Source organism: Chinchilla lanigera, unplaced genomic scaffold, assembly GCF_000276665.1.
Source record: "Chinchilla lanigera isolate Chin_1 unplaced genomic scaffold, ChiLan1.0 scaffold00089, whole genome shotgun sequence".
Lineage (NCBI taxonomy): Eukaryota > Metazoa > Chordata > Mammalia > Rodentia > Chinchillidae > Chinchilla > Chinchilla lanigera.
The window spans coordinates 8,904,154-8,931,888 of record NW_004955490.1 but is presented as its reverse complement, the minus strand read 5'-3'; the positions used below and the strand labels follow the sequence as shown (position 1 = coordinate 8,931,888).

At 36.1% G+C, this 27,735-nt stretch overlaps 1 protein-coding gene across 2 annotated transcripts in view; it reads right to left on the bottom strand.

Moving 5' to 3' along the window:
- Positions 1 to 19,273, bottom strand: part of Rbm41 (RNA binding motif protein 41) — a 62,133-nt gene extending 42,860 nt beyond the window's left edge. The window contains exons 1-5 of one of the 2 annotated variants that reach the window (XM_005404705.2): positions 19,115 to 19,273; positions 15,106 to 15,222; positions 14,229 to 14,421; positions 13,599 to 13,803; positions 11,644 to 11,715 (exon numbers count right to left, since the gene is read on the bottom strand). In XM_005404705.2, the coding sequence (XP_005404762.1) occupies positions 11,644 to 11,715; positions 13,599 to 13,803; positions 14,229 to 14,421; positions 15,106 to 15,222; positions 19,115 to 19,122 (595 nt within the window). In that variant the 5' untranslated portion in view covers positions 19,123 to 19,273. The remainder of the gene's footprint in view (positions 1 to 11,643; positions 11,716 to 13,598; positions 13,804 to 14,228; positions 14,422 to 15,105; positions 15,223 to 19,114) is intronic. The other variant, XM_005404706.2, reaches the window with a different exon arrangement.
- Positions 19,274 to 27,735: the final 8,462 nt, after the last annotated feature.

Genomic DNA, 27,735 nt, shown 5'->3' with positions numbered 1-27,735 from the left:
AGAGAGAGGGAGAGAGAGAGACAGTGATGCAACTGGTGAGGCTTTAGAAGGAAATCATGAACATACTACTACTGGAAACTAGAGGAAAGACAGTCCTTGTTAAACAGTGGCACAAACTTGGCTGAATTTTCTTTCTGATGTTGGGTAAAAAGTCTAACTTGTAAATGATAAACTTGGATATTTCAGCTGAGAGATTTCCAAGCAAAGTGTGGAAGATGTAGACTAGCTTCTTTTGTATGCTTATAATACAATGAGAGAGGAAAGAGATATATTACAAAAGGAAGTATTAAGAAATAAAAACCCAACATTTGATGATCTGGAAAATCCTAAGCCTATTCAGACAGCATACTTTGGAAAAGAGGTAAGGTTGTGATTGGACAAACTTTTGCTGAAGAGATTAGGGATATGATTCACGGCTCCAAACAACTATTTAGCAGAAGCCAGAAACAGAGATGGAGTCATCTACAAAGGGTCTGTAGAGAACTCTCATGTCTAACGGTATGGAACTTCTTTTTTTGTTTTGAGACAGGGTCCCGCTGTGTAGATCAGGCTGTTCTTGAACTTGAGTGATCCTTCTGCCTCAGCCTCCCAAGTGCTGGGATTATAGTTCTGTACCACCATGCCCGGCCATATGGAACTCTTGACACATGTGAGATTTGACCAGAGTTTTGATAAATTTTTATCAGTATTACTAGTGCCAGCCTGGTGTGAAATAGACATAGTACAAAATAAAGAAAGGATAAGTCTAATAGTAAAGCCACAGACAGAGGCCAGAGAGACTGGGACTGTAGCTACCATGGTGGGCTGAGAGGGTGGGCCCAAAAGCCAAAGCACAGAGCTTAGAGCCCTACTCTTTGGTCTCTGGAATTTTCCCTGCTAGGCCAGGATCTAGGGGATTAGGAGCTAGTAAAGGGATTACTCCTTTACTCCTTCCTTCTTACCTTTTCAGAATGGGAATGTCTATCCTATACCTGTCTTACCATTATAAATTCAAAATGATAACTTATTTCCTAGTTTCACTGGTCTCTGTGTAATAGGGAATTTTATTCCAGGATGGATCATCTTTAGAATCACCCCTACATGATTTAGATAGTGAGACTTGGGACTTTTTGAGTTGATATTTAGGAGCTGAGATTTGGGACTTAAGACTTGATGTCGCAATGGTTTTAAGACTTCTGGAGATATTGTGATGTGGTGAATGTATTTTACATGTGTTGAAAAGATGTGAATTTTTGGAGGCCAGAGGGAAGATTTTACGGGGTTAAACAGTATACCTCCAAAATTGATGTATACCTGGAGAATGAGTGTGACCTTACTTGGAAATAGGTTCTTCACAAATGTAGTTAAGATGAGGTAATACTGGATTACAGTAAGCTCTAAATATAATGACTGTTATAACAGTATGTGAAAGATCTGGGTGTGATGGCCCATACTGGTAATCCCTACACGGCAGAAGCTGAGGCAGGAGGAATAGGCAGACCAGCCTGGTCTACAAAGTGACACTTTGTGTCAAAAAAAAAAAAAAGGCAATGTGAAGACACAGAGACACACGGGGGGAGTGCCACAGGCAGAAATGGGAACAATTATACATATCAAAAGAAAGATGGAAGGGAAAAATATATATGCATATACACATGATAGCTGGGATAATTATACTGCTGATTTCTACTGGTCTATTGAAAGGAACAGTTAATGCTTAAATTTTTTTCTTCTTTTTAATTTTTTGACCAATTTTGCATGCTTATATCTGGTAATATGAACAACTAATTTGAAGACAACAATATGCAATATAACAACCATTGTTGAATTCCTATCATTTTGTTTAGTGAAATTCTGTATGGTTTTTAATGGTTTCTTTTCTTCTCTTTATTCTCTTTAAAAAAAAAAAAAAAAAAAAAAAGAACACCACACATTGCTGGTAGGTACCAGAATCTACAAGATACACTCCCAGAGCCTGCATCAAGGCAACTGCCCTGCTGACTCCCTGATTGCAGACTTCTAGCCTCTAGAACTGTGGAGGAGGTAAATTTCTGTCATTCTAAGCCATCAGATTTGTGTTAATTTATTATAGCAGCCCTGGGAAGCTAATACTGTTATTATAGAAAACTTTCAAGAATTATATTGTTATAAAGAACAAACTACTGATATATACAATATGTATGAATCTCAAAAATGTTATATTGAATTAAAGAAGCATTATACAAAGAATATACACTATATGGTTTCAGTTGTAAGAAATTCTAGGACAGATAAAACTAATCTATACCGGAAAAAAATCAAAACATTAGCTGCCTCTAAGAGGGTAAAATGGGAGCTACTAGAAAGAAATATGATGGAACATTCAGGGACGACAACAACCTTCTGTGTTGATAGGGGTTAGGTTACACACATTCCATGGTATGCTAGGGATGGTCTGATGACTATGCGCAGCTATACTCACCTCCATGTTTAGAAATGACACGTGGTGTTATGGTTTGTGTCTGGATGTCCCCCCAAAGCCTCATGCAGTCATGGGGTGGGCTTCTAGAGTTTATGATTGATCCATGGTCCAATGCTGGGATTATGGGTGTGAGTGCTACACTTGCCCTGCAGTGAGTAGCTTGCATACAATATAAGGGAGGGAAAGAGGCTTGCTCTCTGCCCCTCCTCCCTTTTTGCTCTTGCTGCTTTCGATGTTTTCTGCAGCCATGAACTGTAGCCCTCTGCCATGTGCCATTGTGCCTTGGAGTTAGCCGAGTATGGACTGAAACCTCCACAGACTGTGAGCTAAATAAACCTTTCCTTTCTTAATTCTAGGTGTCAGGTATTTTGTCTCAGCAATGAGAGAAAAGTAATCAAGACACCTGGGTAGCATGAAACTGCTCATGGTAGAAATATGTACACCACAGGAACTAACAAATATACAAATAAGGGCCTTTTATATTTCTGGAGAGCTGCTTATTACACATTTACCAATACATCACCACATAGGTATATTCATAGATCAAAAGTCAGCAAATAGATTTGTGCATTTAGCTGTATGTAAAATTTTACAGCACAAGAAAAAAATGTATGTAAATATTTAAATCTAGCCAAGAATATGTATGGGCAAGTATATGCAAGCATATATTTATATCAGTAATTTTGAGAAAATACATTAATAAAGTAAAAGATATGTAATAAAGTAAAATAATATGAATAGTAAGATCTAGATGTCAATATGTGGGGTTGTGTGATAAAATTCTTTGAAATTTTCTGCATGTTTACAAATTTTCATTGAAAATAAAGAATGGAAATTTTTTCCCACTTGGGTATCAAAAATATTAACATGTATTTAATCCTATATTTTTAGAACTTCAATTTTTATGTTTCATTTTCAAAATTAACTGCCTATTATGGCATATAGTGAAAGGAGAGAATTTAAGTGTGCTCTCTGCTCAAGTAGCTAAACAACTAAAAGACATTCTTCTTTTTCATCATATTCTTAGACAGTTTGTGGTAGGAGTATGTACATCATGATAACAGGGAAATGATACAAAGATCATGTTAAAGTCCCGGAAGGAAAGAAGCAGCACTGACTAACACTAAGATAAGATCCGCTTGAAGTGGTAAGAACTTCTGGAGCTCTGAGTCAACGGGAAGTAAGTGAGAGTTAGGATCCAGAAGTTAGCAGACAGTGACAGAGCATAAATATAAATTCTTGCTTCTTTGAAATTGAACAGAAAGCTATCCATTAAAAATAATGAAATAGCTGAAAATAACGGATACCTAAAATAGTATTGATAAAGAATGAAACAGAGAACTCACTAGGAACTAGAAGTCAGACTGCCAAACAAGAAAAATGGCTCTAGACAATGCCTGAAGTGAAGAACTTATACAGCCATGAATGACCAAAGTTATGCGATTTTACTTCTAGTAGTGCTCACAAGCCATGATGCAGCAATAGGGAAGGCAATTAAGTGACTGATTCAGGGCTGAAGTTTTTCTCGCTGGGTATGACACACAAAGCAGCAAGGAAAATGATTTATTGGCAACAATGTGGTTAAATAATGGATGAAGGAGTCTAAGTGAGAAGCAAAAGGATACAGGCAGGGACTGATAAACTGGAAGAAAGTAAAGTCAAGAAACTGAAGATTTCAACAGCATTGAAAAGATGGTAGAATGGGTATAAGAGAGTTACAAGACCCAGAATGATAAGATAAGATTATGGTCAAAGAATACCATAACCAAGTATTCTTCTGAATACCTTATTTCAGAAGAAGTGTATTTCTAGAAATAATGTGTCTTGTGTTTCTACTAATTTAAGTTAAAAATGGGATATGCAGAATTCCAAAAAATTGGCTCAAGACAGTAAAATCACACTTAAACCAATAAATCTTTTCAAAAATACACATACCAGTGCTGTGGTCAAGGCACAGACTTTTGTATAGGGTCATGGATTTGTGATCCAGGGTGGTCACTCAATAACTATGATTTTGAGGAAGTTACTTGTCCTCCTCTGAAACTCAATTTTGTTATTTATAAAATGGGTATAATACTGACACTATCTCATAGAACTGCAATAAGGTTTAAATGAATTAATTTGCAAAAACGCTTACACAAAGATTAGTACCAAAAAGCCCTCAAAAACTATTAGCTATGAAGACTTCTGTTTTGTGTAAGATAAAATAAACACACTTTATACTGTCTCTTTCACTAAATAGAGTGATAAAACTCAGAGAGAATGTATGGTACATTTAAGGACTGTGAAAAGTAAATGGTAGCAGGTAGAACGGGTAAGAAGCCTAGAAACTGAAATAAAGAACACATTCATGTTCAGACATGGCATAATCAGACTGCTGAAAATAACATTTAAACTTCATTTATGGTAAACTGATTTTCCACAAAAGAGTCACAATAATTCAGTGGGAAAGAATAATCATTTTATACAAAGTGCCAGGGCAATTGTATTTTGTATATGTAAAAAGATGACTACAACCCTAAACCTACATCATATGCAAAAAAAAATTTGAAATGCTTAACAGACCTAAATGTGTGAGTTAAAACTATAATCTTTTATAACACTATGAGAAAATCTGTATAAGATTTAGAAGGAAAATTGGTTTAGAAGGAAATCATTATAGAACCAAAAGAAGTTACAAAAATCAGGTAGATTTCATCAAAATCACAAACTTTAGAACTTCAAAAGATGGCATTAAGAGATATATGAGTGAAAATAGTGGAATATGGATCTCTGAAAAGTCTACTCCTCAAAATAGCAATATAGTAGAAAAAATGTCAGAACCAACTTTCATAACTCTGGAAAAATGAAAGGTTCGAGGCTATTTGGGTGGAGGGTACCTCTTTAGGAAAAACAGAGAAATGAGTTTGTCTGTTTAGACTTGCCCTATTCCCATCCATTTTCCCCCTAGGTCTACAACAACCTTGAAAACCTACGATATGTAGTCAAAGAAAAAGACCAAGAGCATGGCAGCCACTAGAAGGTTGGAGTCTCTTAGCAGCACCATTTTCAGGGAATACTCATGATTTAACTTATCTGGTGGTCTCTGGTGAAATCCCACAAACAATATTCTATTTGACAAGACTCAAAATTCATATGTGTACACACAGTAAGTTAATTAAAATAGCATACTGGAAAAACCAACTTACATAAAAGAAGGAATAAATAGAAGAATATTAAGAAAAAACATATATAAGACATACAGAAAACAAATAGCAAAATGACAGATATAAATCCTAATCTTACCAACAGATTCCAGTTACGTATATTAAAATACATGAACTAAACACTCCATTCAGAAAAGTAGAGTATTGGATGAACACGTTGAAAAAAGAAAACATAATCCATCTATTTGCTATCTGTAAGAAACAAATTTTAGATTAAAAAACACAAATAGGTTGAAAATAAAAGGACAGAAAAAGATGTCCCATGCAAATAGAAAAAAAGAGTAAAGTAGAACTGAGTTTTTATTTTAGCGTTTTAATATTTTATTTTATTTTATTTTAGAGTCAGGGCTTCATTATATAACTAGGCTAAACTTGAACTTGCAATCCTCCTGTCCTAGCCTCCCAAGTGCCTGAATTAAAGGCACACACCACCAAGCCTACTAGAGCTGGGGTTTAGAAATTCAAATTTTCTCTCTGTAAATTGGTTAGTCTAGCTAAAGAATTGTGAATTTTGTTGTTTTTTTAAAAAAGAAATAGTTTTAAATTGTATTGATTTTCTCTATTTTTCTTTGCTCATTTATTTTTATTCTAATCTTTGTTATTTAATTTCTTCAGCTTGATTTAAGTTTAGTTTGCTTTTCTCTTTGTAGTTTCTTACAGTGAAGTTTCACTTATTAATCTGAGACCTTTTTCTTTTTTAATAGAGGCATTTACAACTATAAATATGCCCCCAAACACTATTTTTACTGTATCCCCTAAGTATTGGTGTGTTGTATTTTAATTTCATTCATCTCAAAGTATTTTCTAATGCCACTGTGACTTCCTTTTGATCTACCAATTATTCACTAGAGTTGTTTAATTTCCACATATTAATAAATGTCCTATCTAACCTCAGAATTATTTCATTTCATTTCACTATAAATAGAAGTGGCAACAGTGTCATCTTTGACTTACTTACCCTCTTGGAAAACTTTTAATCTTTTACCACTAATAATGATGATAAATAGCAACACAAATATGGCCACTTAACTACTGACAAGAAATAGAGGAAGGAAACTCTGTAACAGTTGTATACTCCTTAACAGGCAGGAAAAGTTGAATCTTAATCTAGTTCTTATCTCTTATAAAAATATCAAGTCAAAATGAGAAATAGATCTAAATGTGAAATGTACAGCTATGAAACTGTTAGATGACAGGACAGGACAAGATTTTTATGAACAAATATTAGGCAGATTTCTTTCTATACATATACACTACACAGCATGACCAATGAAATAAATTGGTAAGCTACATTTTATAAGAGTTCAAAACTTTTTCTCTGAGGTGGAAGACTTATACAAAATTTTGCTAAAGGAAATAAAACACAATAATAATAGAGACAGCCCATGTTCATGGATTAGAAGACAATACTAGTTAAGACACCCACACTAACTGAAGTATTTATAGATTCAGTGCAATCCATACCAAAATCTCAATGTCATTTTTTGAAGAAACAAAAAAATCTACCCTAAAATTCATATAAAATCTCAAGAGACTCCCAGGTAGCCAAAACAATGCTGAAAAATAAAAGAGAAGTTAGAGGTCTCACACTTCATAATTTTAAAAAAATACTACAAAGCCATAGCAATTAAAACAGTATGGTACTGGCATAAAGACAGACATATATAGCAATGGCATAGAATAGAGAGTATATAAATAAAACCCCTTGAGGGCCAGGTACTCACCAGCTGAACCACAGGACTGAGCCATGCCTTTTGCAAGGGCAATGGAATAGAATAGAAAGCCTAGAAGTAAACTCATGAATCCACAACCAAATCATTTTGGACTAAGATGCTAAGAACAGCATTAGAGAAAAGACAACTGTTTTTCTTGGAAAAATAGATATTCACATAAAGAAGGAAATTAGACCCCTATCTGTCACTAGCTATGAAGATAAACTCAAAATTGATTAAAGACTTAAATGTATGACCTAAAACTAGAAAACTACAAAAAGAAATCAGAGGAAATGCTTCAGGATGTTGAAATGGACAAGGAAATGTTTTGGAAATGCTTCTAAACTCAAAAATAGAGAAAACGAAAGCAAAAATAGATAAATGAAATTACATCAACCTAAAATCTTCATAGAAAAGGAAACAAGGGGCTGGGGATTTAGCTCAGCGGCAAAGAGCCTGCCTGGCAAGCACAAGGTCATGAGTTCGGTTCCCGGTACTGGAGAAAAACAAAAACAAAAACAAAAAAAAAAAAAAGAAAAGGAAACAAGCAGAGTGAGAAGACAATGTACAGTATAGGAGAAGAATTTACAAACTATACATCGCACAAGAGGCTTATACCCTGAATAAATAAGAAATTTCAAAAGTACAATGGCAAAAAAATTTGATAAAAAAACAAGCAATAGATTTAAACTGACATTTCTCAAAGAAAACATATGCATGACCAACAGGTCATGAAAAAATGCTCAGGTTTACAAATCATGAGGGAAATGAAGAACAAAAGCATGAGATATTACCTTACCACACTAGGAATGGGTTACCAAGAAGATGAAGGATTGCAAGTTCCAGCCATGTGAAGATGAAGAAAAGGAAATGCTTTCACACAATGCATGGGAATGTAAATTAATATATTCATTATGGGAAACCATATAGAAGTACCTCAAAAGTAAAAAAATATACTACCATAGGATCCAGCAGAATCCCTACTGAGTATATATGTAAAGGAAATAAAATCAGTATTCCAAAAGTTACTTGCACTCCCATGTCCATTGCAGCACTATTCACAATAGCCAAAAAGGGAAACATAAGTGTCTATCGAGTGAAGAATGGATAAAGAAAGTGCAGAACAACTGAATATTATTGTCATGAAAAAATAACGAAACCCTGTCATTAGTAACAATAGGTGGAATTGGAAGCTGTAATGTGAAGTAAACCCGCCACAAAAAGACAAGTATTACGATCTCACTCATATATGAAATATAAAATAAAAATGATCTCATAACACTTGAGAGCACAATGATGGTTATGAGAGGCTGTACGTATTAGGAAAAAGGAAGGAACAGGGATATATCAATCAATGAATTCTGAATTACATTTGTATAGGAGCAAGAAATCATAGTGTGCTGTTGCATAGTAGGGTAAATGTAGATAACAAATGTCCTGTACATTTCAAAAAGCTATAAGAAATGATTTTGAAAGTTTTCAACATATAAAAGTAATAAATTTTTGAAGAGATAAACATTCTTACTGTTTTAAACACGCAGCACTATATACATATATTGAAACATAACACAGTACCCATATGTACAGTTTTTGTGTGTTTATATATCTTTAAATTTCTAATTAAAAATAAGTAAATTAAATAGAAAAGGAAATGAAAGATAAAAAAAGAATCTAAAAATAAACACTCACACTCACATGATCAAATGAATTTTTAAAAAGGCACCAAGATCATCCAGGATAAAAAGGACAGTCTTTTCAACAAATGTTACTGGGAAAACTGGGTATCACAGGCAAAAAATGAAGTTGGGTCCTTAGCTTATACCATAAATAAAAATTAAGTCAAAGTAGATCAAAGACATAAAGGAAAGAAGAAAACCATAAAAGCTTAGAAGGTAACATGGGGGAAAGCTTCAGAATATTGGCTTTGGCTATGATTTTTTGCATAGGATGGCAAAAGCACAGACAATGGAATGAAAACCAGACAAACTGGACTTCATTAAAATTAGAAACTGTGTGCGCCATAGGATACTATCACATAATGAAAAGGCAACACATGGAACAGGAGAGAAAATATTTATAAATCACATATCTGATAAAGGATTAATACCTGGAATATAGAACCCTTACCATTTAACAAAAATAAACAATTCATTTTAAAAACAAGAGACTTGAACAGACACTGTTCAAGAAGATACAAAAATGTCCAAACGTACATGGAAAAATGCTCTCAGCACTAAGTATTAGGAAAATGCAAATCAAAACCACAATGAAATACTGCTTCATGCACATTAAAGTGGCTATTATCAAAGAAACAATCCCAGAAAACTAAGGGTGCAGAGAAATTGGAACTCTTGTGCATTGCTGGCTGGAATATAAAATGGCATAGTCTCCATGGCAAATAATACCGTACTTCCTCAAAAATTAAATGTACAATCACCACATGATTTCACCATTTCACTTCCGGGTATATACAGAAAGAATTGAAAGCAGATACTCAAATTTGTTTGTACACTCAAGTTCAAAGCAGCATTATTCACAATAGCTAAAACATGGAAATAACCTAAGTGTCTACTGATGAGTGAATGGATTAAAAATGTGTACAAATGTACAATGGAAAATTATTCAGTCTTAAAAAGGAAGGAAATTCTGACATATGCTACAATATGAATAAATCTTGAAGACATTATGCTAGTAAAATAACGCAGGCACAAAAGGACAAATACTGCATGATTATACTTATATGACATACATAAAGTAGCCAAATTCATAGACAGAAAGTGTAATGGAGGTTGTTAGAAGTTGGAGGAGAAAGAAAAGAGAAGGTGATGCTTAATGGGTATAGGGTTAAAAAGTTCTGCAGATGGATAGTGGTGATAGTTGCAGAACAACATGAATATACTTAATGCCACAAAACTATATACTTAAAAATGGTTAAATGGTTAACTTTATGTTACATACATTTTACCATAAGAAAAACAAAAGTTAGTGCTATAAAAGACACTGTTAAGTGAAAGAAAAGATAAGCTACAGACTGGCAGACATTATTTGTAAATCACTTATCCAATGGAAAAGTGTGTTTAGAATATATAAAGACTCAAAAGTCATCAGGAAGAAAAAAACCCAATGATAAAATGGAAGAAGATCTTAACAGACACTTTACCAAACAGGATATAAGGATGGCAAATAAGCACATGAAAAGACGTTCAACACCACTAGCCATTAATGAAATGCAAATTAAAACAATCAGGTATCATTTCACACCTATCAGAACAACCAAAATAAGTACTGAATACCAACTGCTGACAAAGATGTAGAGCAACTGGAACTCTTACACACTGTTCATGGGAGTGCAAAATGATACAACCACTCTGAAAAAGGTTTGGCAGTTTCATATAAAGTTAAATGTACACTTACCACATGACCCAGAAATCCCACTTCTAGATATTTACCTTAGAAAAATAAAAACTTATGTTCACACAGAAACCTGTATAAGAATGTTCATATCAGTATTATTTATAACTACCATAAACTGGAAGCAATTCAAAATCACTTAAATGGGTGAATGGACAAACAAACTTTGGAACATCTGTACAACAAACTATGATTTATTCTGCAAAATGAATGAAATACTGATACACACAATTTGGATGAGTCTCAAAGGCATTATGCTGAATAAAAGAAGCCAGTCTCACAAGGTTACACATTGTATGATTCCATTTATATGACAGTCTCTACAAGAGAAATCTATACTGAAGAAGAACAGGTCAGTGATTGCCAGGGATTATGGATAGGAGTTGGGAATGACTATAAAGGGACTGCATGATGGAGCTGTTCTCTCTCCTGATTGTGATGGTGGTTACATGAATTTATATGATTTACAGTTCATAGAATTCTACACTCAAAAAAGCCCCATGCAATTTTACTATAAGTTCATTTTGAAAAAGAAAATATTAGCTATTATATTATCACTGTCATCATCATCAATAGTTATACCTTACTAATAAAATATTCATAATTATTTGTGAAATGGGATCTAAAAATCAGCAAGGTCAATTGATGCCAGTAACTTAAAGGTACAGAGAGAAAAAACAATGCTAACAATAAAGCTTTACAACTTCTACTAACTCCTCTGATATTTTATATCAGGATAATATGTTGTATCTGGATCATTTCCTATAAACATTATCATATACTGAATATGGAATTAAATAAGTGTTCAACTTAGAAGTCTGGAATCCTGGTTTACATTCCTAAATCTAACACTATAAGAAAACTCTCGACTTGCCTTTTGTGCCTAATTTTATCTTCCTCTTCATTGAGGTCATGTACTTGTCTGCACTTGTCTTTTTGTGGTATGCTGTGAAGGTTTAAAGCAAGGAGTTTCAAAGATAGGAAACAGAACAGATTCACACACACCCCCACCCCCACCCAAATATCAGGTATTGCTCTAAGTGATTTACATGTATTACCTCATTTAATCCTCCTATAACCCTATAACATATCTACCATTAATATTTCAATTTTACAAATGAAGAAATTATGCATACAGAGGTAATTTGCCCAGCATCTAATAGCTAGTAAGTGGGGGAGCCAGGATTAATCTAACAGCTAGTAAATGGGGGAGCTAGTAAGTGGGGGAGCCAAGAGGCAAACTACTCAAGCAGTTTGCCTCCAGAGCCCATATTTAAAATCAGTACGCCATAATGTCTCTCCACAAAAGGCTGTTCATTTGTTCATTCATCCCTCCTTCACTACTGCTCTGCCATGTGTATGGTCTGTTTCTAACAAATTATTCATTCTCATGACTTTAACATATCATCTAATTCTAAGCAGAGATGATTTCCAGTTCTATATACTCAGGTTTGACCTGTCTCCTGAGCTTTAGTGCTTTATTTCTAACTGTATCATCAATATCTGCATGTGATGATCCTGCCATTCTCTCAAACTCAACATGTTTAAAATCAAATTCATCAACCTTCTTCAAAATTTTCCCATGAAATCTTTCTTAATTTTGCCATTGGTTATGTCACACAGCCTTGAAACATATGGGTTATCTTTGACCCATTCTTCTTCATTGATTCTCCTTTCATTCTTACTCAACAAGTTTTACCAATTCTTTTTTAATGTCTCTAGTAACCAAACCTAGCTCTGTCCAATTCTACTGTCACCACTCTAGTCCAGATCTTCACGTTTAAATGACTATAAAACTTCCTGATCATTCTCTCTACATCCAGTTCTTCTTCTAATTCTATTTGTTGGTCATCACATTAATCATTTTCAAATATGTTTCTATCATGTTATTCTTGGTTCAAAAATTTATTAACTTTATTCAACGAAAGAAATAAAATCCAAAATTCTTAGCTACATTTCCAACACTGTTTTTTACAACTTGTCCAGTCAGTAGTACTCATACCAACTACTGCAAGTGACATGCCATTCCCTCTCCTTTCTAAATAGGCAATATTAAAAGAATATTTAAATTTTACCTCCACTGAGAGGCCTTCTTCGACTGATAAACTCTAAAACTCACCAATAAAACTCTAAATTCCATAGCACTTATCAATGGTATTTAGCATTTTTGCTAAATGTTATATACTTATATCTCGAACCAGACTGTATTTGGCCCAAAGTCAGGAACCATTTCTTAAACTTTTGTGGACCTTCCACAGTGCCTAATAAACTGAAGTGTTTAATTCTTTCTGGTTAAAACATACTATTTATGTATATGTTTTGTGCTATTATATAGTTGAGTTTAAAGATCCTTTACAGTCTGGCATCACCTCCCTTTCCTATGTCATCATCACCTGTCATTCCCTGCCATATGTTGTAGCCCTACCACATGGAACTTCTTATTGTTCCTGAGTCACACCAGGTCTTTTCACAGTCCTGCTCCTATTCAAATAACTCACTATCTGTAATGCCCTTTTCCCTTCATCTAGCAAATGGGTGGTGATGCGTTAAGACAGTTTAAATGTTAACTTCTGACTCCCCCAACTAGACTTAGATGCTCTATGTTTTGTGTTCCCTCAGCATTTAATTCACATCTCTATAATAACAATTTCTATGTTGTCATGCAATTAACTATGCATATATATTTCTCTCTCATGGGACTATACATTTCTCAAGAGAAGTAACAATTTCTTTCCCCTGCTCCCTTCACTAATTCTTCATATCTAATGCTCTGATGTTAAGTCTTTCTCTCAGTGAAAAAACACAATAAAGTCAGTGAGGATCACATACCTTGGTAATAAAGAGCCTTAAGGAAGGAGTGACGGTCAGCTCCCTGAAATAAAGACTTTTCTATTTCCATTTCTCGCCGCGTCAGCTGTTTGCTCTTTGAAAATCTCTGTGGCAAGCAAAGGATGCGCTGACGCTCTGAGATTCTTTCTTCAATATCTTGGAGACGATTCTGTATTGCTTCAGGAGTTGCCCTCAGCTTTGTCCTCTGCAATCAGGGAAATAAAACAGCACATATCACAGAAGACACATGCTAAAAGTGATGATCTGTTTTTTTTTTGGTTTTTGTTTTTTCTTCCGGTACCAGGAATCGAACTCACAACCTCACGCTTGCCAGGCAGGCGCTGTGCCGCTGAGCTAAATCCCCAGCCCCAAAAAGTGATGATCTGATGCCTCAGGCAAGAAGGATGATTAGGGCTCAGAAACTGTAAGTGTTTATGGAAAGTGTTAGTTAGGAAGTTAACAGCTTATCTTCTCCCAATGTTCCTGTCCTACAAAACCAAAGAGGATTCATACCCAAAGCTCAGTTCTGTGAGAGCTAAAAATGAAAAGCTTCTCAATGTCAAAATGAAGAGATCCTGCACTTTATTCTCCAGGAAAAAACAAAACAAAACAAAACACTGCCCCACTCACCTTTTCACCTGAAATATGGCTCTTCCAGATCATGATTTCTGTTTCACTGAGTCCTAGTTCCCTGAGAGAAGCAGTCTCTTGGTCCTTTTCATGCAGTGTTTGGAACTGGGACAAAGTCATAGTCCCAGCTGCTTCTTTCCCAAAGGGCTTGTACATAGTACCAGGGGCAAAACTTTCTTTCTTGGAGATACATCTATAAAACAAGAAGATGGGACTAAGAACATCTTGAGGTTACCAAAATGCAAAGGAATGAGAGCTTACCATCATAAGAAGCACAATGAAACTAACTGACAATTTTTCTCTCACATTCGATTTCCAGGCTGAAGCATCACTGCAACAAAATGGAACTCCAAGAGTGTCCCCTCATCCACGACTAACAAACAGCTAAATCAACAAATATTTACTAAATATCTACTATGTATAAGATGGTGTTCTATGTACGGAGGAATGAATATATATACGGAAGAACAGAAAGAGGCAAATTGGCAACGATAATACTGAGTGATAACTGTTATACTAGGGGAAAACAGGGCACTAAAGAAGGACTTAGGAAAGGTAATTGGGGGCTGGGGATATAGCTCAGTGGCACAAGCACCTGCCTGGCAAGCGCAAGGTCCTGAGTTCAATTCCCGGTACCCCTTCTCCCCAAAAAAAAGAAAAAATGGGAAGGTAATTGGTCTAGACTTCATGGGATATGGGAAGCTTCTTAGAGGAAGAAACACAGAAGCAAATCCCTGACTAACACATAGAAGTCTGCCAAAAAAAGTTGAAAAGTGAAAAAGGAGTGTTCTCTTCAGGTTTTAAGAGAGGTCCATCACCTGGAGTTGAGGGTCTATGAGTCTATGATACGCTACCTGTTTACAAAATCAATACCTACTCCTCAATGGTGACAGAAGTATCAAGTTGATGCTGAAGGAGGCTTTTTAGCTGCCTCTCCCCTTCTGTTTCCAGCTCTTCCAGGACATGCTCATCACTCTTCACACAGCTATTAATCCTAGAGTGGATACAGGAAAAGACACAAAAAGTAGTGGATACAGGAAAAGACCTAAAGAGTCTGACACCCAAAGTTAAAGGATGAAAGGTTTATTTAGCTCACAGTTTGTAGAGGTTTCCGTCCATCGCTGGCTACCTCCAAGGCAGGGCAGCCTGGCAGACGGCCATCAGAGAGGAGAACAGTTCATGGTGGCCCACAAGATACCAAAAGCAACAAGAGACCTTAGCAGCACCTTTCTGCCACTTTTATGTTACCTAGTCTACTGAGATTAGGGCAGTGCTAAACCACTCAGTGGACTGATTTAGTAATCACACACCCTTAATCCCACCATTGCACCAGCATTGCACCGTGAATCAATCAAACACTCTAGATCCGGCACCTCTGAAAAAGCCCACCTATGACCACATGAAGCTTTGGGGGAGACAGTTAAACACAAGCTATAACAGTCTGAGAACATATTCCTTATCAATACTACCTGTCCTTAATGATGTTTATTCAAAGACACTTCTTTAATGATCCATTGCCCTTTATCATTCATTCCACCAACACTTACTCAGTATCTCCTAACACAGAAGGCATTATGTTAGGTAATGATCGCAGTGAAAGACACTGAAGACACAGGTTCTATCCTCAAGAAACTTGTAACCTATGTATAGAGAAATGGGTTTGTGATGGGTGGATGTGCCTGGGGAAGAGAGAATGTAAAGAGTAATGATACAGAGAAGTTTATGCCAAATTAGTAAGAGCTCAGGAAAGGGATTTTTTTTTTTTTTTTGGTGGTACTAGGAATTGAACCTACTAATTCCTTTGCACTCAGCTACATCCCCAGCCATCTTTTATTTATTTCAGAGAGAAGGTCTTGGTAAACTACTAAGTTTCCCAGGCTGGGCTTGAATTTACAATCCTTCCTCGGACTCCAAGAGTGCTGAGATCAGGAAGGTATTCTTAAACTGGAATCGAAGGATTGGGTGTGAAAAAGAAAAGGAAAATTGGGAAAGCAGGTATAAAGAGACAAAACTACATACTGGAAGAGAATGGGAAGTTCTGTTTAGGTTCAGACTGTGAACAGCTTTAAATACACTAAAGGGACTGAACTTAAACATACAGGTATAAGAAAGTAGCTTACTAGACAACGTGGTGATACAGTGCTAAATGATGGTTTAAGAAGATGAATATGCCGGTGATATAGCTCAGCAGCACAGAGCCTGCCTGATAAGTGAAAGGTCCTGAGTTCAATTTCCAGTCCCCCAAAAAAGAGAAAAAGATGAATATGTTTACAATGTGCCATATGGATTAGAAATAAAACCAGAAGAACAAGTTATGAAACTATTGAAGTATAAGATGATAAAGTAAGACTGGAGTGACAATAGTGGAAATCGAAAGAGTTAGAAAAGAGAAAGTTTTTGAAGGGACAGAGGACGTAAGCAAGTAATAGATAACACTCAAATTTCAAACTGTAACAAGAGAATGACGGTACCAATAAAGGAAAGGAGAAACTCCAGATAGGATAAATTGTTTGGGAAAGGGAAAATCAGTGTTGTTACAGCCACATTAAGTCAACTACATATTATGATAGAGACACCAGCATACAGTATCAGGAATACTTGAAAGACACTGAGTCTGAGGCAACAAGAAGTGATTGTTAAAATGGAAGTGACAGATGAGAGAACTGTTACAATGAGAAGACTCTGAGACTGAAACAAGGAAATCTCCAGACCTTGTGGGGTCAAGATCTAGAGCTACGAGAGAGGAGGAGATATCTAAAAGGGAGAGAAAGAAAGAAATATGAAGAGTCATAACATTTTATAGCCTAGCCACCACTGTGTAGAAAAATCTAAGTAATGGTTACCATGAACCAGCTAAAATAATGGAAAATTCTTATTAGAGTATGAAGAAATAACAGGACCATTTACACATGCAGTGATAGATTATGAAAAGCAAATACAAAATAAACCAGCTAAGTCTATGAGGAAATATTAAATATCTAATAGCCTCCTTATAAAACAGCCCTTAACCAGTAGGATTGTGACATGGTCTAAAAAAAAAAATCCTGTAAATTTTTATTTATTTATTTAGTCTTTTTGAGACAGGGTTTTGCTATGCATTCAGAGCAGCCCTGAATTCACTTTGTAGCCCAGGCTGGTCTTGAGCTCACCTTGTAGCCCAGACTGGCCTCAAACTTGGAGTGAGTCTCCTGCCTCAGCCTCTAGTGCGTATGCCACCACACCCCTCAAAAAAAAAAAAAAAAAGACCTTTACAAATATAAGCAGAATTCATATGCTCTAGAAAGAGTTGGCCCTATAAGGGGAAATTCTAAAGTATCTTTACATTCTTTTAAGTATCTCAATTTTTATTATTTAGAATTACACAAGTTCTTGCTAAGTTTAAGGGTTATTTTTATTTTTTGTCTTTTTGACACAGGGTTTCTTTTTTTTTTTTTTGGTTTTTGGTTTTTCTCCGGTACCGGGAACCAAACTCACGACCTTGCGCTTGCCAGGCAGGCGCTTTGCTGCTGAGCTAAATCCCCAGCCCAAGAGACAGGGTTTCACTATGCAGTTAAAGCTGGCCTTGAGCTCACTTTGTAGTCCAGGCTGGTCTCAGTGATCCTCCTGCCTCAGCCTCCCCAGTGCTGGTGTTACAGGCCTGAGCTACCAAGACTGGCTTTAAGGGTTACTTTTAAAGTGAATATCCCATAGCCAAATACATCAACACATGTGACTCTCAAAAAGATATGCTGAGTTTTTAAAAAGTCAGAACAATTCATACAATTATGTGTCCACTTGTATAAAGTTGCAAATGGGTAAAAGTAGAAACATTTTCTTCAGGAATAAATTGGTATATGGAAAAATATTTTTAGAAGAAAAAAAGGCAAGGAATAATGCAAAATTCTGGAAAGTGGGAGAAAAGGGAGGGGGAGCAGCAACCAGTGAGAGGACACAAAGGATTTCCAAGGTGCTACAATGTCCCATTTCTTAAGATTGTAATGGATATAAGCCGTTATGACTATTTTTCAACCACATATATTATCCACATTATTTTGCATGTATGAAATACATCGTTAAAAATTTTAAAGGTTCTTTTCAGGCACGAAAATCAGAAACGGTTTTTTTTTTTTTTTTTTTTAAAGATGCAAGGAGCTGAAAGCGCAAAAGAAAATATCAGCAAGTATTTTAAATTCACTGGACTATTCCAGAGTGGTGATTCTCTTGTAGAGTAAATACAAAACTAATTTAAGGAGGACCCTTAAAAGGCTTTCTGTTCTGCCCCTACTTTTTAGGCTCTGGTTCTCAACGAGGACTATCCAGTTTCAAGCAGCTATTTACTACACAACCAGTAGGGGGAACTGCTTGAAGCAATGCCTTTCTTTCATTTAACACAAAGGAGTCGGTTTTGTGCTTTCCATATACATCTGTAAAAACACACCATCACTTTCTTACTTTAAGGTTTCAAAGCACTACCTGGATCTGTGGTCCCTGCAAGTTTTTCAGCCAATGCAAATAAATGCACCCATCCTGAGCCCATCTCTGAGTATGAGGTGGCGGTAGGGCGGGCCCGGGAGGAGCTGGCCACGGTATTCTGGCCCCAGGAATGTGTCAGCCAAGACCTTGTTGGTCTATCTGACAAGGGAGGAAGCCGCGGCACCCAGCAGGCTCCTGCGCCGGTGCCTGGAGGCCATTCTTATCGCAACCGCCCGGGCGCGGCCCTTCTTGAACTTCACCCTTCAGGCCAGTCTAGCCCGCATTCCCTCCTCCCTTCTCCTTTGTCTTCCCGCCCAAAAAAACCCGCCTCCCAAGAACGTGACATACTCCTAACAGAAAGTCATAAAGCCATTTCCAAGGTAAAAGGTAGAACAGAATTCCTTTTCCCACCTGCAACTCAGACAAGCCCTTACCTCTTCATGTCTCCACAGGCCCCTATTCTAACTTGAGTAAATAGGCCGCGGACCGCAAGTCCCACAATTCTGCGCAGCAGCTTCTACGGGCGTCGTGATGAAGCGTGGGACTCTGGGAATTGTAGTAGTATACAGAGACAATATATACAAACGGAAGGAGAAGCTGTATGGAGTGACAGATGTATCGTAGATTATTTAAGTACTTCTCTTTACCTTCTCTTTTAAAGATTAACACTTAAAATGTCCATGTCATCAACCTAGCAGTCACTTTTGACTTCTTGACTCTTATCCAGTATGATTAAACTCTAGCTTTTCTCTAATTTCCCTCAAATTTGTTTCTATCAATTTTCTCTTTCAAGGATTTACTGGGCCAAAGGATTTATTGGGCCAATCTGCTGTTTCCAGTGAAGCCTCTAGTCCATCCTCTGTATTATAGTCCGATGATAACCATCCTTGCACTAATGGTTCTCCTACCTATAATAGAGACTTCTGAGTTCATTCAAAGTCAGAAATCAGTATGTATTCAGGTCTTTGAATGACTTATAGATAACTGAAGTGAATCAAAAGAAAGATATAATATAGTGGTTAAAATTATAAAATATGTCTGGGAGAACAAATACAATTTTAAAAATAGTAGTCAGTGTCTCCAAGCAGGGGAACTAGATGGTTTAGGGTCAGGACAGGAAAAAAATTCATTGTGTATTTTTGTGCCGTGTGAATTTTAGACCACATATCACCTAATCAATGCATTAATTAAAGAGAGCTCTTCTTGTATCATGACTCAAATTTTTAAAACAAAAATTGTGCATTGGGGGTCTACACTACTTGGATTTGAATCTCAGTTCGCAGTTACTGGCAATATTGCAGAGCATTTTGGAGGCAATCTGGATTTAAAGTTGAGCTGTGGTTTCAGTTAAGTTTCTTTAACTGGCCTAGGCCAGCTTCCTTATATGTAAAATGGGGATGATAATTCAGAAGATTGGAGTGATTGTAAAATACTATACAAAATACGATTGAAGGGGCTGGGGATTTAGCTCAGCGGCAAAAGCGCCTGCCTGGCAAGCGCAAGGTCGTGAGTTCGGTTCCCGGTACCGGAGAAAAACCAAAAAAAAAATAAATAAATAAATAAAAAAAAATAAAAAAAAAAAAAACAAAATACGATTGAAAGTCACTTCATGATGGGATGATTATTTATGAATAAATATTCCAGGATGATCCCGTTGGCTCAGACTTACTCAAAGTGCCTTGCTTTGCCATCTTCAGGTTAGAGCAAAAAAGCAGTGACTGAGACAAAACAAAAAACCCCTTGCAACATCATTCCTCTTATCATAAGAACTTTCAGAAGACTAAGGATGTCATATTATTAGAGTTATACAAAATCTACTGAATGCAAATAGCTGTTCTGAAAGCACACAGCTAAATGAATGCACGCATAACGCATACTGATTTGTAGCTTTGACAAGGAATAGGGACTGAATGTAAGCACAAAACATATGAGTAGTGTCATAGCCTATATCAAGTAACCCTATAAGGTTGTGGTGCTGAACTGATCAACCTAACTATTCTAATGACACATTTGTCAGTAAGAAAATGGAAAAATACACCAAGATTGCTAGTATGTTGGCAAGATAGCAGAAAGTTGAAAAAACACTAACCCCACCACCAAACTTGTATATTTCTAATAAAAAACTGCGGCTGCTGAAGTGATACACACTACATTACAAATCCACTAGGTGGGATGAGTGGTGAATGAATGGCTGAAACACAGTAATGGTGGAATTGAAACAGAAAAATAATGCTATTCTCCTGTATATCACTATAACTAGCCCAAAAGGCAGGTGTCAAAGGATATTTAGAAAACTGCAGTAGAAAGCAAACTAGACTATTTCTAGCTCTGCCAGACTTCTCAACTGAATTTAACAGCAGCTATTGTTTCCCAGAGCATCCCTTTCCTCACCTTAAAAGAACATCAGTGTGCAAAAAGCTTTGAGATCTATAAATGTTACACATAGGCACAAAGAGCTTCCCATGAGGTAATTTGCCCCTAGAAAAATTTGTAACAAACTGAAAAATATGCTCCATTTGTCTGACAATTTAACAAGGTTGGTTTAATTAAGCTAGAAGCTCATTAGCATAGACACATATTCAGGATTTGTCCTTTTTAGGCACTTTGTTTGCAGCATACTTTTGATGAACACATTGTGAAGCAACTACAATTTCAAGATATAGAAGATGTTAGCAACAAAAGTCTCTTGAAATCTACTCATTTTCCAATATTAGAATTACACAACTGTCATGTCTTTCCAATTACTGAAATGAGATAGAATAAATGTTGTTATGGAAAGAGTAAGCGTAGCATGTTTTTAAGGTCTAAAAAATGGATAAGCACTGAGAAAATGTTGACATCACAAATTTAAGAATTCTCCTTCAGCTGATATCTTAGCTGGCTAACAATGGTTAGAAGGAGTGCAAGCCTCTTGAGCCTAACAAATATGCTGCCTTAACACTGTAGGCAAAAATGGGTTATTTCTAAACTTTTGTCCAAGATTAAAAATTGTTGAGTAAAGACCACAGCAAAATACAGCCTGTCCAGTATCTGGAATTGAGACACCTGGGAAACACCAACTTAGCAACTAATAAAAGTACAGTTCCAGGGATCAAGAAACAGTCAACAGGAAAACTTCAAACTACATACAGATAATGTGAAGACAATGCAAAGAATAGAATTTACCGGTCTGGAACACTACCTTCGGCTCCTGGGGAGTTCCTATCACTGCTTTGATAAACCTAGCGAGGGTCAGCAGTCCCAGGGAGAAACAATGGACCAGCAGCGGTAACCCCAAGAAAAACCTACGGTATTGTAAGGTGCAGTTACACTGTATTTTTTTTTTATTTACTCTGAAAATAATTCCATCCATATGACAGGCTAGAGTTGGAGAATAAATTTACTGCGGTGTCTACAATACTTTGGAGTAATATAATCCGAAGTCATTTGGGGAACGGGTTTATTATTTAAGACTCAGTTGTTCTGGAATCAGAAGTCACAATACAATTTCACTTCAGAGGCTTTGGGGTCACTCTCACACAATGACTGGGTGGCAGACAGCCACAAGAGACAGCATGGAAGAGTGGGCCAGTCACAGATCCCCTGAGAAGTTTAAGCAGTAGCATGCTCACGTTGTGAATGACACAGCAGCCCTACCCAGGCCAGTTATGTGGTTTTCTGAGAGGCCTGGGTCAGAAAATACTGACGTTAAGTCCAGCAGATGGTTACCCTTCCCCCTGCCACCTACTCCCAGCAGAGCTCAGTGGTCTTTTTGATGTGCCCGTCTGGCAACATGATCAGGAATATATTTCAGCAGGAATAATTGCCACATCCTTAACAATAGGAAATTGCCTAGGATGTGGCAATTATCCCTGCTGAGGTATATTCTTGATCATGTTGTCCAGGCAGAGGGGCCTCTGGAACAAGAGGAGTGTCCAGGCAGAGCGGCCTGTGGAACAAGAGGAGCACCCCACAAACACATAGGCCATGAAGCTAATCAAATGATTTGGCACACACAGAAGAGCACAAACACTAAGAGTCTCTGGAGTGAATATAACCCAAAGGCAGACGCCACACCATTGACTGACCTCACCCAACAGGAAAGGCAGAGCAAGACTCAGCATTTACACAGCAGAAATTAGGTATAAAAACAAAATAGCCCCAAGCTGTGACTCACTATTCTCTCACCCATATCTGATGGATTGCAGTACCACAGGCTTTGGGAAAAACCACTCACTCATACATGCATGCAGAGGGATTTTTTTGGACTCATTTTTCTTTCTGTTTTTGTTTCTTTTTTCTACCTTTGCTCTTTATTTTTATTCTTTTTTCTTAGTTTTCTTTTTTTTATTCTTTTCCCTAATTCTAAACGTTTCTTTTATTCTTTAATCAGATTTTTTCTCACCTCTTTCTTATCTTTTCTTTTTCAAATTTTACTTTTCATTTTTCCTTTCTCCCACACCTCCATTATTATTACTATTAAGCTCTATTAATTTTAGTTATTTAATTGACTTATTATTGCTGAATTCTTTTCCATTGCTACTGGTGATATAGTTTTTGCTTTAGTAGATAATGACTGTATATATTTAATTTATATTATTGCCTACATTATTATTGCAGAGCTCTTTCCTATTGTTAAGGATGATAGAGTTTTACGTATTATTGTTTCTTATGGTATGCCAACAGCTGCTTAGTCTTAGATTCTAATCTCATTGCTGATTTCTTTTTATTGTTAATGATGGCATAGTAGTTATTTTAAACTTGTTTTTAATGTATGCCAATATCTTGTTTGTCTTTGTATTGTCAATATTACTGCAGTTCATTTTCTCCCTTCTGAATGGGCCTGGGTATCAAGCCCCCAGAAGAAGGCTGGACACTAAAAAGACACTCACATATTATGCTGAGTAGATTGAACAGGGGTATAAACACCAAAACATATCCAAACCCAAGGACATACCACAGGGAGACAGAACCTAACTAAAGAGATCTCCACAGTAGTAACAAAGTTTCTCTACCCAACTGGTCTTCAACTGACAGAACAAATATAATAGAAACATGAGAAAGCAAGGCAATGAGGCCCCCCGCAAAATCCCTAACTCCCCCAAAGCTGATCTCACAGGGGACAATGAAGTAGAGTAAGCTGTAGACAAATAACTCAAAAATCCAAGTGGTCAAAATGTTTGAAGAGATAAAAGAAAAAACATATAAGCAAATGCATAAGATGTCTAATAAGCTCAAAGAAGATTTGACTGAATAGGTAAAAAATTTACCAAGAAAATGTTTGACAAGCTAAAAAAATGAAAAAACAAGCAGTAAACTAACTGAGTTAAGTGAAACAGCACAGGACATAAATGACCACTTCAGAAAAGAATTAGAAAACATAAAAAGGAAGCAAGCAGAGACAGATGATACGAGAAAAATAATCAATGGAAAGGATGGGTACCAAATTTACTAATGTGATGACAGAGTGTCAGAAATAGAAGACAAGGTGGATATAGCAGATCATAAACTCAATGATGCCCTAAAAATGACAAGACACCATACAGCCACTAACAGCCACTAGATGAAAACAAAAGCAAAAAAAGAAAACTTCAGAATAATAAAAATAAAGGAAAAATTAGAAGACAACTTAAAAGGTATAAAACATTTATTCACTGAAATCATAACAGAAAATTTTCCAAATCTAGGAAAACAATTCAATATACAAGTACAAGAAGCAGACAGAACTCCAAATAGACATGGGCAGAACATAACCTCATAATCATAATCAAAATTCCAAAAATTCAACAAAAGGAAAGAACAATAAAAGCTGCTCAGAGAAAAAGAGCAAGTAACTTATAAAGGCAAACCCATCAGAATCAGGGTCGATTTCTCTGCATAAAACTTAAAGGCCACAAGGAAGCCTGGAAGTGAAGATTTTCAAGCCCTAAAAGAAAATAATTGTCAACCCACACTTATATATCCTGCAAAATTACCCTTGAGATTGACAGAGAACTAAAAACTTTCCACAACAAAGAAATATATGACCACTAATCAGCACTGCAGAACATACTTCAGGGAGGGGCTGGGGATTTAGCTCAGCGGCACAGCGCCTGCCTAGCAAGCGCAAGGTCATGAGTTCAATTCCTGGTACCGGAAAAAAACTAAAAAAAAAAAAAACTAAAAAAAAAAAGAACATACTTCAGGGAATCCCAGACAGAGATATATCACCAGTACAAAAGAGCCCAAGGAAAAGCATATATCTAACTGGGAGAGTAGTTAAGCAAAAGGAAAAAAATATATAAAGGAATCAACACTGGAAAAATAATGCAATAACAGGATTCAGTAAATACTTTACAATAATAACTCTCCATGTCAATGGTCTCAATTCCCCAGTCAAATGATAAAGACTGGCAGATAGAATAAAAAACCAAGCATGAATATATACTGCCTACAGGAGAAACACCTCATCTAAAAATATGTAGACTGAAAGTGAAAGCATGGAAAGCAATATTCCATTCAGTGGAGCCTGAAAACAAGGAGTAGTAGCTATACTATTTTCAGACACAGCAGACTTCAAAGCAAAACTGGCCAGAAGAGACAATGGCCAGCACATACCGGTAAAGAGAACAATTCAACAGGAAGAAATAACAATTGTAAATATGCATCAAATGTTGGTGCACCCAGTTTCCTAAAATGAACATTATTAAACTTGAAAGGACAGATAGACACCAATGCAAGCATAGTGGAGGATGTCAACATCCTACTCTCACAGGCAGATCGTGCAGACAAAAATATTAAGAGACACATCAGAGTTAAACCACACCATTGGACAAACAGACTTAACAGATATCTACAGTGGTTTGTCCAAGGACAGAATGCACATTTTTCTCAAAAGCAAATGGAACTTTTCCCAAAATAGATCATATCTTAAATCATAAAACATGTGTGAAATAAATGTTATAAATGCAGACACAAAAAGAATACAGCATTCTCAAATAAATGACCCAATGATGCATTTCAAGGTCCTGGAAAGAGAACAATACAAAGCATAAACTAACAGAAGGGAAAAAATTATAAAGATCAAAGTGGAAATTAATGGAATTGAGACATCAATACAAAAGATCAATGACTCAGAGTTGTTTCTTTGAAAGAATGGAAAGGGGATCTGTGCATTGGGCAGACAGATGGGAGGGGAGGGGAAGGAAAGGGGAAGTAAAAGGGATCAAGGTGTGATACACAGCGCGGTGTGGTGGCACACGCCTGTGATTTGTCTTAGGCTGGAGGATCACTGCACTTCTGAGGCCAGCCTGGGCTACAATAGGGAGCTCAGGGCCAGCCTGAAATACATAGCAAGACCTTGTCTCAAAAAAAAAAAAAGATGAGATATATACCAATTTTCCCATGATGAATGTATTTAGTATATATTGCAAAATACACTACTAAAATTGACTAAAAATACTACTAAAATAAAAAAGAAAATTAGTATTTTTTCAGCAATGGCATATCTTTTAAACATGTTAGAACTAGAGTCAGAAAGAATCTTAGGAATGATTTAGTCCAAGGGTCCAGAGTCCATAAAGTACACTGAGGTACGTTAGTAAATCTTAAAGCATTTACTGGATTGATCTGGAATCCACTTACCAGCCTCTGGCATTTTGTAAGCACTAAATAAAAGAATCATTTCCAGGGCAGACTAAACAACAAAAAAGGGCAAGATGTACTTTTACATCCTCTCTATTTTACTTGGGAAATTTACGGTAAGGACAATTAGTACTGAAAAGATACAGGAATTTGAAAATTTTAGGGGAATGAAATCTAGTCTACTCTCACAAAACATTTGTGAAAAATGCAATACAAAAAATGTTCTTGTTTTATAGAAAAAAAATGTACTAACCAAGATAAAATTATTTGTTCAGCTAATGAGGCATACACAAAACAAAAACCAGAATTTGTTTGAAAACACTGTATTTTCTTTATTGAATCCACACAGAGTTTAACTTATATACTAACTACAAGAATTGAACCTTCAAAAAACAATGGGGAAAATATCTTTATCTAAGGTATAATAGTAGTAATATTGAACTAAAGATTACTCAACATTCTAATCAAAAGCAGTGTTTACCTAAAGAAATCATCAACAATATTAAATGGTCTCTGGATTATCTTTACATTCTATAATTTTGAGTGGTAACAAAGACTTACCTGGATAAGAAGCTGCTTCTTGGAAATGTTTTGAAGAAGTATAGCAGAGACCATAAAAGTTCTAAAATTTAGGCTACCAATAAGACTACCACTAATATTTCAAAAATATTTTCTTCCTATAATATCTATCCCTCAACATGATCACCTACAGTTAGCAAAATAGAAATTTAGCTCAGTTATTATAAGAAACAGATCTCCAGTGACTTAAAACATTTTAAGAAGTTTATCTGATAGTATACTTTTATTTTTAAGCATCAGTTTTATTGCTGATTAAGTGGAACACAAGATATTAGAATGCGCTAAAGCTAAGAACAAGGTATTTTCTTGACAAGTGAATATATGAAAGTCAACAAAAATCATACATCATATAATAAAACAAACAAAAATAAGTGAATTCCCTGAACCCTATTCTTTTTAAAATAACCTAATTCTGGGCCAGGGGTATAGTCCAGTGGTAAGGCGTTTGTCCATCATGTGCGAGGCCCTGGGCATGATCCTCAGTATCAAAACACAAACCAAACCAAACTAGTTCAATAAAAAAAAAACTAGTTCAAATTCTAAATTCACCCTGTTCATGCCTCTGAATTTCTATAACATACCTTCTATAGCTCATCACACATTTCCTTGTACTGACTGTATCATTTTTATACAGATAGGAATTAATTATATCTCCAACTAGCAGTAAGTTTCATTGAAGGTAGAAACTTTACAGTATCTAGCACTTTACATTGAATTTAACAAGCACACAGTAAAGACAGGTTCTCATGCACTTTTTGGCAAGCATCTCTCCACAATTCATTTGTAGTGAGAAGGAATACGTGAATTGGTAACAGGATGTGAAATCTAAGTGGGTAAGATATACGTTACACGCATAGAGTAAACACCCAATAGA